Source organism: Elephantulus edwardii, unplaced genomic scaffold (genome assembly GCF_000299155.1).
Source record: "Elephantulus edwardii isolate Elephantulus edwardi_28Jun2011 unplaced genomic scaffold, EleEdw1.0 scaffold00272, whole genome shotgun sequence".
In the NCBI taxonomy this organism is placed as follows: Eukaryota; Metazoa; Chordata; class Mammalia; order Macroscelidea; family Macroscelididae; genus Elephantulus; species Elephantulus edwardii.
The window spans coordinates 901,587-913,400 of NW_006400022.1; the positions used below are offsets into that span (position 1 = coordinate 901,587).

General features: G+C 41.1%; 1 protein-coding gene across 1 annotated transcript in view; it reads left to right on the forward strand.

The window, feature by feature from the left end:
* Positions 1-11,814, forward strand: part of MED12L (mediator complex subunit 12-like) — a 576,790-nt gene that overhangs the window by 164,659 nt on the left and 400,317 nt on the right. The window contains exons 9-10 of the mRNA XM_006900063.1: positions 783-882; positions 1,183-1,319. Coding sequence (XP_006900125.1) covers positions 783-882; positions 1,183-1,319 — 237 coding nt within the window. The remainder of the gene's footprint in view (positions 1-782; positions 883-1,182; positions 1,320-11,814) is intronic.

The following is an 11,814-nucleotide window of genomic DNA, read 5'->3' on the forward strand; positions in this document are numbered from 1 at the left end:
ACCTACACCTCTTAAAATAGAGGTCAATTCCTTCCAAGACTTTGGTGATACCATAAATTCTTCTTTTTTGCCTCACAGCCAAAGTATCTGCAGCCTGTTTTTATTTTTAAGAGAACAGTGAAGTAAAGGACAATTGATAATTTAAAGTCACAAGAATTCATCATCACATTCACAGAATGAGATCTCAATTTCAAATTTAATCCAGATAGTTGCTTGGGAACAATAGCTGGCCATGTTCAAATCATCTCCCAAATACTGTAAATACCAAAGAAATTATTTCATTTAAAAGCCAGTGGATATTGGAATGTAAAACAAAATTAGAGGTCATGACACAAAACCGTCAAAAGTAAAAGAACATAGTAAGAATACTGGAAAACGCTGAGTAGGAGCTACTACTGGTCTACCACGTCACTTCCTATCTTCTATATGCTCAGAAACATTCTCAACTGAAGACAATCTTAGTTATTTCGGGAAACTCTTAAAAAAATCTTCTTTTGTAATTGACAAGGTATTTGTAGAGCGAGGTTGTGAGTTATATACCTTCTTCCAATGCCTTGCAGTACGTTGCATTTTTAAACCAAAATCCACTGAATGAATCACATTTTAAAAAAAATGCACTTCTTAGACCACAGACTTTATTTCTTTCAGTACAATCAAGATTGACGTTCACCTGGGGATAATCTAGTCATGCATTAAAGCAACCCTAAAACACCCTCTGTCTTGATTTAGACAACTATTGTGGCTTTCCAAACACATGTTAATTAGAAACAAATTTCTTTCAGGTTCGAGCAAGGATTTATGAGGTAGAGCAGCAGATAAAGCAAAGAGGCCGTGCCGTGGAAGTACGGTGGTCCTTTGACAAGTGCCAAGAATCAACAGCAGGTATGAAACATAGCAGAAAACGAGTGCTTTTGGATGCTGAGCATTATGCTGTGGGTCTGATTCTTGTGAATCTCATGTGGGTCAGGCAGCTCTTTTTGATGCGGCTGCCTGGGGACTTCTGCGGACCTCCTTCAGTTTATGTCCTCTAGATCCTGACTGCCTGGAATAGTGCTCAACTTAGTAGGCAGTTAGAAAAAAATGAAAAACGAGAGTTTGAAAAGATTCCTTTTATCATGCCCAGTGATGTTTTTTGCACTATGCTGGGATTCTTTAACACCTTGCTTTCTTTTTCATATCTAGGGGTCACCATTAGTCGTGTTTTGCACACACTGGAAGTCTTGGATCGTCACTGTTTTGACCGCACGGATTCTGGCAATTCAATGGAGACACTTTATCATAAGATCTTCTGGACAAACCAAAACAAAGACAATCAAGAGGTCTTTACAATTTTTGTCTTCTTAACATTTGTTCTTTCTCTTTTCAGCAAATCCTGATGAAGTCTTTTCTAGAAAGTGCAGTATCATTAGATATTTGCATTCTGTGGCTGGACAAAATTAGTGTATTATTAAAATTAAACTACCACTGGACTGGCCTGACTGGGCCTTTTGATGGGGAAGATGTTTGGTAGAGTCCTGTTGCCATGAGTTCATATAATTTAGTTTTGGACAGAATATTCTCCATCTAGTGATTATATTTTATGCAGTTGCTTGGTTTGAGTGTAGGAGGAATGTGATATTTAGCATCCAAGGGAGTGCTATACTTGAATATTACGGTATTGGTGTTTGAAAATTCCTCAGTGTAATTTATTTTATCTTTACTTACAATAGATGATTTCATTAGTAAGTAAATGTATAAACATAGAATTTTCAGGGTTCCCCCCCTTCAACTTTGTGGGGACTTAAAACGTTTATCTGTCTTTTCATAGTGAAAACTACCTGATATATCTGGTTTGTGCTGGGCAAAGGAAAACCCACTGCCACTGAGTTGATTCCTTCTCATCACAAACCCCTCACTGGGTATCCAAGGCTGTAGATCCTTATGTTCCTTTCTCCCTTATACTTGGAGACATTGATAGATTTGAACTGCTGATCTTGTGGCTTGTGTGTGTTATACACACTACACCACCAAGGCTCAGGAAAGGCAGAGGTGAATTTGAAAATGCATTACCTCCCCTTGGTCTTGCTGGCACACTGGCTATTAAGTGCTCAGCTGCTAATTGAAACCTTGGCAATTCAGACTCACCAGCAGCTCTGAGGAGAAAACCTGGCACTCTGCTTCTGTAACAGTTACAGCCCAAAAAACACCAAGGAGTAGCATTACTCCATGTGGTCACTGCATGCGAGTGAGGCGGATTCTGTAGCACTCACCAGCAGACTGCCTTTGAGGGGTGAATGCCAAACTGACCTTTGGAAATGCATGTGTGGAAGCAAGAGATAATAGCAACATAAAGCCTTGCCTTTTCCTATCTTTACGTGAGCCGGATGCATGTTTCCCTGTTGGCTTTGTCAAAGTTTGTGTATTTTCACCCAGCTTCTCAGAGGAAGCTTTGGTAACCTTGTCCACAGGAAGTTACACTGCTGGCTGAATGGTTGCAACTCTCTGGGTCTTTGAATCCACCAACCATTCCACGGGGGAAGATGGGCAGTGTCATTCTGCTTTATTTAGCCTCCAAAAACCCATTGGAGTGTCATCTGTGTGTCATTTTCAGTTGGACAACAATTGAGAATGAGAAGGCTGTTCTCAAAGAGATGCTTCAAGGCGGTTCATGTCAGCTAGTCTCCCAAGAATGCTGAATGTAGTACAGTTTAAGTATATTTTCCAACTTCTTAGGAATCTCAGTAGAAATACTTCTGTTGAGTAGAAATGCTTCAACAGACCAGCAGGATGTCTACTGCATAGTTCTTTGCTTACCAAGGCAGTTTGGAGTGCTGCTGTTTTATTTTGGAATGGAAATCTTTTAAGTTTTCTGTTTGTAACATACATTCCCTTAGATTAAAAACAACAACAAAACCAACCAAAACAACTTTTAGAGTCCTAAGCTTTTTAAGATATTGAAGGGAGCTATCTGAAAGGGATACAGGGGTACTCAAAGTTCATGGTGCTCTTTTATCTGTTCCCCTCCACCCCCAAGGTAAATGGGGTTCATTGGGGAAGTTAACAGGCTATAACTCAGCTTGGCAGCAGGACACAATCCCTCAGTCTAGAAAGCTTTTTGAGTGTGGTTACAGGCCCTTTGACCTTCAGCTTCACTGCATAGGTCTGAGTCTCACAGTCCTGTTAGTCCTGGCAGATAAGGCGTCTTTTTTCCACAGTCCTCCAGCAAATGCAGGTGAAGACCTCTGTCTCTGAGTCTTGCTGGGTCTTGTCTTATCAGCTGAGCTTGCTACTGCTGCTCCTGTGGCCTCCGTCTGAGGGATGCAGGAACCTTTGGCCCCAGGAACATCACTTGCGGCTTCCTTGTTGATGTTGAGATTCTCCATGATGTTCTTTTGGATTGTTCTTTTTCTTGCACAAAAGATTTGAAGACTGATCCAAGCCATGGTAGTTTCAGTATTTTCATATACATATGAAAGCTGAACAATGAATGAAGAGGCCTGTGATAGAATTGTCTTTGGATCATAGTTTTGGTGAAGCATGTGAATATACTATGGGCTACCCAAGAGCAAACAAGTTGTTTTGGGAGAAAGAGAGCCAGAGAGCTTGCTCCTTAGAGACAAGGATGGTAATACATTATTTTACATACTTCATGCAGAAGAGACCTGGAAAAGGAAGGCTAGGAAAGGTGTGAGGCCAAGGAAAGAGAGGAAGACCCTCAAAGAGCTGGATTGACCTGGTGGCTGTGACAATGAGAGCGAGCATAGTAGAGTCTGAGCATGGTGCTGGACTGGGCAGGGTGTCATGCTTCTGCACACAGGGCTGCTGGGTGTCGGCACACACTCCACAGCATCTAATACAGTAACAGACTGCTCCCAGGAGAGAGCTTAGCCACTTTTTGAAAACTGCCTCAGTTTTGTCGTTAAGTTGACTACATTCTAGTAAATTAACTATCCAACTTCAAAATTCCTGCCTCTTCACTTACAGAGACTTCAGTTACCCACAAGCACTCTGAGAAGGAAATGATAATTAGGGTGTAATTTTTCTTGTCAAGAGTGGAAACTATGTTGTGATATTACTGAATAAAATCACACCGTGGGGTTCTCTGTAAAGTGATTGCCTCTAAAATGAACTATTTGGAATTAGCCATTGCAGTGTAAGAGGAAATTATTAGAGTTTACATTTAGATTGTTATGTGCCATCAAGTCACCCAAGACTCTTAGTGACCCTATGCCCAACAGCTCTGAACTCTGCCCTATCTTGAGCCAATCTCACTGTCTCTGACACACCTACCCCATTATCAGTTATTGTGTCAATCTCTATTCACATTTAGATTGTATTTTTAAAAACACTTCACACTTTTAAGTAATTCATTTTGACTGCTTCATAAATACGTAATTTTAATGGTAGATTCGGCTTGTTGTTTGTTGCTGTTGTGTGCTGTTGAGTCAGGAGCAACTCATAGCATCAGGTTTTCAGAGGGAGTAAATCATACAGGAGGAGATGGTCCATTCTCCTCTCGTTGAGCAACTGTGCCCTTTGGGTTTACAGCACAACAGCTTCTTATCATTAGGGCACCAGAGCTTCCTTATACATGTAATATAGAGGGGATTTAGTAAATATGTATATATGCTATTTAAAACATGTTTATAAAGCTGAAAGTACAGTGAAAAATATTTGGAGACTCAGCCGCCTCTGGATCTTCCCACCCATGCTGGGGACGAGTGTGCAACTAGAGGGCAGCACTTGCTCAGGGCTGCAGACTAACTCCAGACCACTTGTGTGTAATGTCAGTGTTATATGACATTAACACTGTTATATGACTCTAAATGTTATGTCAGTCGCCAGTTATAGTGAATATTGACTCAACAAGACTAGAAAGAATTGATAGGAATTAGTGACTGGTTTGTGGTTTATATTTTGTGTGTGTGTGTGTGTGTGTGTGTGTGGTTTTTTTTTATGAGTAAGATAGAACAATATTTTAAACTCAATTCAAACTGATCATCTTTCTTAATAAAATGTCAGAAAGAATAATTGAATGATCTGGCCCTTTAAATTAGTTTTCAAATGTATGACTTTGACATCTCTTTGTACGTGTGCATATTTTTAAATGACAGGGTTTTATCTGTAGATATTCACCAGGGTTTGATGTTTTCTTAGCTATCTAGTACTTGCTATATTTATGTGATTCTGGTCTGAGCGTGACCTGGGACAAGTTTAATAGGCTATTTATTCACTTCACTTGTTAAACAGGTGTGAAGTACTTGCTAGAAGGGACCAGTCCCTGAAGAAGGAGATCATGCTTGAAAGGGTGGAAGGTCAGCGCAAGAGAGGAAGACCCTGGATGGGGTGGATTGATTCAGTGACTGGGGTTATGCGAGTAGATGTGTCAGAGACAATGCAGTTGGCTCAGAATAGAGCAGAGTTCAGAACTGTTGTACATAGGGTCACTATGAGTCACAGGAGACCTACCAGCACATGACAACAAAGAAAACAAAGTACTTGTCCTGTTTGCCCTGTTTTCTCTAGGCACACTTTGAACATTATAAAACTCCATTTAAACATGTTATTGTAAAATTGTTAATAATTATCATAATAAATATCAGTGTGATAAGAACCAACAAAATAGATCTACTCATTCTCTAATTAGAGGGGATTATTCAGGCTGATTAGGTCAGGATTCAGAAACACAGCTTACTTAAGAATATGCTTCCTTCCTTCTAGAGGCAGTTTTTGTCTGAACTTAGACAGCATGGTCAGTGCTAAGACAGAGCTTTGCAGCTGCTGAGGGGCTTAGTTTTGTGCTTGCTGGGAAGCCTGTCTTTGTGTGCCTGGGCTCTAGGTTGCACAGCCCTCTTCCCCATGTTTCCTTTGGTAAACTTGAACTTCAGCCTCCTCATTTCCCTTTTCTCTGGAACTACTAAGGGGAAACAAATCCTCTGTACTTCCTTTTAGGACTGGAGGAGAGCAGCTGTCCTCATGAGGAAATCTACAGGTCTCTGAGATTCCAGTTTGTGTATGTAATCAGTTTTAAGTTTTGGTCAGTGCCTGTTGAAAGCAGTACTTCAAGGGCTGAATCCATTGGGGCCCTAGATCCTGCTGTGTGTGTGGACTAGGTAAGGGGAGAGAGAATAGAAGGTGAAAGTGTGTCTTCCATTAGAGAAGTGCCAAGCCTGGGGCATACTTTCGCTAAGTCCACATGGTATTTAATGCTCCTTGTGGTCTTGCCTCACTCGGTGTCCTTAGTTACCACTTCTATTGCAGGGCTAGAGAAGTACAATAAAAAAGAGAAAGAGGCAGTCTTAGAACTTTTAAAGTGTGCTGTAGATCTATGTTACTCAAGGTAATGTGAGGAATAGATACACCCATCTTTGACTCAGGGCTCAGAGACCTGGCAGGTGGTGTAGACTGGTAAGCTGGGGTTTAGTGCCTAAGACTGCTGAGGAAAGGGGGCCTTGCATTTCAGGAAATGAACGTGCCCTGTCAGAACAAGGCAGCATCTGTCAGATTCTATTGGGAATTCTGGATCCCTTCTTGCAGGACCAACCAACATGTCAAGAGAAGCTATACACATGTCTTTGTATACATTTTCCTAAATCTTAAAACACTTTGCAGGCCAGGTGGTGTATCTGCTGTCCATGTTTGCTTAGATGCATGCCCCTTACAACTCATGTTACATTGACTCATTTAGTTCTCTGTAAGGCTTGCTAACTATTTATAGTCTAGTTGAACAGGTGGCTGGTGGCTTGACCCCTCAAAGAAGGACACATACCTGGAAGGTACTGGTAGCTTGCACGAACCTAAAAGTTGGTGATTTGAGGCACCCAATGGCACTGCAGAAGGAAGGCCTGGTCATCTACTTTCATAAAGATAGTAGCCACAAATACCTTAGGAGCAGTTCAGCTCCATAATACGTTCTGTTATTATATACTATCTATTTGGAATGGACTTACAGGTGACCCTGAGTTTTCAAGGCTGTAAATCATATGGGAGGAGATTGCCCGTCTTTCTCTTGCAGAGCAGGTGATGAATTTGAACCACATGCCTTCAGCTTGGCAGTGCAGCTCCTTACCATTAGGCCATCAGAGCTCCTAAAGGGTAAAGCCGCTGTAAGTCTAAATCAACTGAGGATCTCTGATTCTAGGCAGTGATTGTTCTTTTTGACCCAGCCTCACCTCTGAACTGCAGGATGAAGGAGAGGTGTGTACCTTCAGCTTTAAAGAGCTTTGGACTACCTCTTCTTGAATTTTCTCCTTCTTTGTTTTGGGCTGAGGGGAAAAAACATGCATTTTAGGGCTCTTTGGGTACATGGCCAAAAGGGAGAATATAAAGGTGGCCTTTTACCTTCTCATTTTGGTGTATAAGGAAGCAGGCTTTTTTTTTTTTCTGAAAGGCTGTTCTGAACAGAGCTTTCCAAAACAGCAGCACTGTATACAGTTTCTCTTCCTCTGCAAATGTAACCAAGTTAGCATGCACTGAAATCCTAGCAAGCTGCAGTATTTGATGTTTGCGTTTGATTTCTGTTTAGTGTATTTATGAGGAATACTGGGAACAGGTGTACTGGCAAAAGAGTGCTTGAATCCCATCTGGCACAGACCTCCTTACCTGAATTAGGTATACAGCATCAGTGCAGTTGAAGGACTGCCTAAACAGAGGTTGGTGTCTGAGGGTGCTCTGTGGGTGCCACCTGTGTCTGCCTGAATTAGTTGTTCCTTGAAGCTCAGGTCTTTCCTGCTCACTGGGCCCCACAGTACTTATTAGGTATTTACAGAATTTTTTGAAGGGCCCGCTTTAAAACAAACAGGTCTGTCGTAGGGTAAAACCAAGTTTCTTCTTGGAGGCTAGTATTATGAAGCTTCATCTCACATATTTTGGACACGTGACCAAGAGGGACCAGTCCTTGGAGAAGGATATCATTCTCAGAAGGGTGGAGGGGCAGTGTAGGAGAGGATGGCCCTGGATGAGATGGATTGATAGAGTAACTGGGGCAATGGGGTTGATGTGTCAGAATCACTGAGCCTAGCTGAGGACAGGGCAGGCTTCAGAACTGCTGTACATAGAATTGATGGCAACATAACAACAACAACATTTAAAAAGCTGTTAGAACTGTGATTGCAAGGGGGAAAAAATTACAGCAAGAAAAACCATTTTTTGGAGGATAAAAGAAGGAAGTGTAGTGTTGAGATCTACATATGTCAATTTTATCAGTGGTTCAAGGCTCAGGTGCAGAAGAGAATACATGCAGATGGAGGTAAGGGTAGGGACGTGGGGTTGAGAGACAGATAATATATTTGTCAATTCAGAATTTTTTATCTGCACAGTTAATTAATACTGGTTATAATAATTACTGCCAGAAGTCCAGGCTGGGTTTAGAAGGGGTCATGTACTAGGGATATTTTAGCTAATGTTAGATGGATCTTAGCTGAAATCAGGGAATACCAGAGGAATGTCTATCTGTGTTTCATTGACTATGCAAAGGCATTTGACTGTGTGGATCATAACAAACTGTGGCTGAGTCTGAGAAGAATAGGAATACAAGAACACTTGATCATGCTAGTGAGAAACCTATACTTGGATCAAGAGGCAGTCATCAGAACAGAGCAAGGAAACACTGCATGGTTCTAAATGGGAAGGGCATATGCCAGGGATGTGTCGTGTCTCCATACCTTTTCAACCTGTATGCAGAACAGATTATCTGGGAGGCTGGGCTCTATGAGGAGAAATGTGAGATCAAGACTCGTGGAAGATCTGTCAACAATCTGCGATATGCAGATGATACAACCCTGCTTGCTGAAACTGAGGAGGACCTGAGCACTTGCTGCAAGAGGGTCAAGGACTGCATCCTCCAATATGGATTGAGGCTCAATGTCAAGAAGACAAAGATTCTCACCACTGGGCCAATTGGCAGCATCAGGATGGATGGTGAAGAGTTTGAGATTGTTCTCAGCTTCAGTTTGCTTGGCTCCACAGTCAACACTCTCAGCACCAGTAGCCAGGAAATTAGAAAACATATTGCCATGGGAAAGTCTACTGTTAGGGACCTCTCCAAAGTACTGAAGAGCAATGGTGTCTCTTTGGAGACTAAGGTGTGTCTGATACAGGCCATGGTCTTTGCTATCACTTGTTATGCATCAGAGAGTTGGACATGACTAAGGAGGATAGAAGGAGAATTGATGCCTTTGAGCTGTGGTGCTGGAGAAGAGTATTGCACATATCATGGACTGCTAGGAAAACAAACAGATTTATCCTGAAAAGGGTCAAACCAGGCTGCTCCTTGGAGGCAAGGATTCTAAGGCTCCATCTAACATACTTCGGACATGTTGTAAGGAGGGAGAGGTCCTTGGAGAGGGACATCATGCTTGATAGGGTGGAGGGACAGCGCAGAAGGGGAAGGCCCCCTATGAGGTGGATTGATTCAGTGACTGGGGTAATCGGGATGGGTGTATCGGAGACGGTGCGATTGGCACAGGACAGAGCAGAGTTTAGAGCTGTTGTACTCAATGGCAAGCGACTCAATGGCACATAACAACAACATAATAATTACACAGGAAACTCTGAGAACTGGCACTCCTTAGGATTGCCAGCTCTTAGGGATCTTGTATGTATTTTTGTCTTTTGTGGGGTGTTCTCAGTACTCTTCTCTTGTTCACTACTTGATGGAAAGGATTTGAATTTTCTCTCTTGGACAGTTTTGCCTCTTGTATGGGTTCCAGCTTTCTCAGGCTTCACCTCTGTTCTGCAATCACCACCACCATTTCTGGCATAATTTTCCTGCACTATAAACAGGATATCAGTAGTACTTCCCTCTTCCCCCTCCCTTCTGCCCATTTCTTTTGTTTTAAAGCCTAAATTTATTGTCCTATAGAGTTGTGCCTTTTGGAAATTATCACTAGTGTTTTAATTATTTTAGATATGAGAGAAGTAGGGTTTTGGGAACAGTGAGCATTAATGACAAATTGTTGTTATGTGCAGTTGAGTCCAGACCAGTTCATAGCTGTCTCTGCAGCAAGTCTTCACAGACAGTAAGTCACATGGGAGAACATTGCCCACCTTTCTCCCAGGTAGTGGTTGGTGGATTTGAACTGCCTGGCTTTGAAGTGCCAGACAGCTCTTTTCTACTGTGCAGCCATTGTTCTTTCTAATGTTAAGTAGTCAATTTAAATACTTAAGAGAATTTGTCTGGTTTTAGTTTTGAATCTACCTCTGTGTTTCTTAGAACCCAGAGCTCTGCTAGCTTCACTGCTTAAAAAAACAAATGACATGAAGTTCTTTTCCTTTTGAGGTATATGTTTTGTCTTTCCCCTTTTATTTTTTCCAAGATGTAGATAGATAGATGATTGATAGATAGGTAGGTAGATAGATAGATAGATAGATAGATAGATAGATAGATAGATAGATAGATAGATAGAATTTCACACATTCCTTCATTCACATTGTTTCATATGATCATTCGCATACATTGTATCTTATAAAATTAATTACCAGTGATCTATGCCCACCATTACCTTGTCTTTTTCAGATCAAACTGGATCTTTCCTAATTCCTTCAAACCCATCTTCCTCCCACCAGTCTCTGTGACCCTGTGACTCTTACCCCATCCTCAGTCCCGTCTGCCCTCCTCCCCTTCCCTGTTTGGACATTAATAGACATATTACTAGTTATCCTTCTGTTTTCACATTAATAGTCTTACGCAGAATTTGACTTTATGAGACTGAGTTAGTTCACTCAGCATAATGCTCGGTAGCCTCTCCTATGCTATATAGTTTTTTTCAAAATTGTTGCTCCTGAGTGCTGCATAGCATTCCATCATCTTTTCAGTCTTGTCATTTGTTGATGGACATTTTGGATGTTTCCATGTTGTTTCTTATTATTGTGAAAAACACTGCTATGAACATTGGTGTATAAATCCATATACTCCTAGCAGTGAAATAGCTGGATTATATGGAATTCCAATATTCAGCTTTCTGAGGAAATGCCCAACAGTTATACCATTTTACAGTTCCAGCTACAGTGGAACTCCTACAGGAGTTCAGTCTACAGTCCTCTCTTAACATTTTTTGCCTGCATCCTATTAAACTTTGCTCTGCTACTGGGGTAAAATGGTATCTCATTGTGGTTTTGATTTGCCTCTCTCTTATGCCAGTGATTTTGAGCATTTTGTCATGTGTCTCTTGGCCATCTGGATGTTTTCCTCTGTGAAAAGTCTTTCTGCATCTTTTACTTGTTTTGTAACTATTAGTCTTTTTTTTGTGGAGGTTACAGGAGTATTCTATAAATCTTCATTCTGAGACCCTTGTCTGAGATGGCCTTGCCAAATGTTTTTTTCCCCCCAGTCTATAGATTTTCTTTTCACCCAGTTGGAATAAGTGTTGGATACACACAGGAACTTAATCTTTGGAAGGTCCCATTCATTCATGTTATCCTCCCCTGGTTGTGTTGTTTTGTCTCTTAGATGTTATACGAACTAAAGATGATAAGCATTGCTTCTAAGAATGTGAAACTTATATTCTTCCCTGAAAGAATCCATCCATCATCCAAATATCTTTTAGAACCATAACTCTGTAGACATTTGTATATGTAATATCTACTTGGAGTTACCTAATTTTGTCTCAGGCTGACCCCCTGGCAAGTTTTGGAGGTATTACATCTTTAGTAGAAGAGATTGATCATCTTTCTCTTGCAAAACTGCTGTTGATTTGAACTGCCGACCTTTTGAAGAGCAGCTTAATACATTGCACTATGCCATCTGTGTAATATGTTTGTTTGTGTGTGGGCTTAATATCTGTTAGAAATTTGGATAGAAGTATTTTTTTTTACTTAGATACTTTGGGGTTTGGG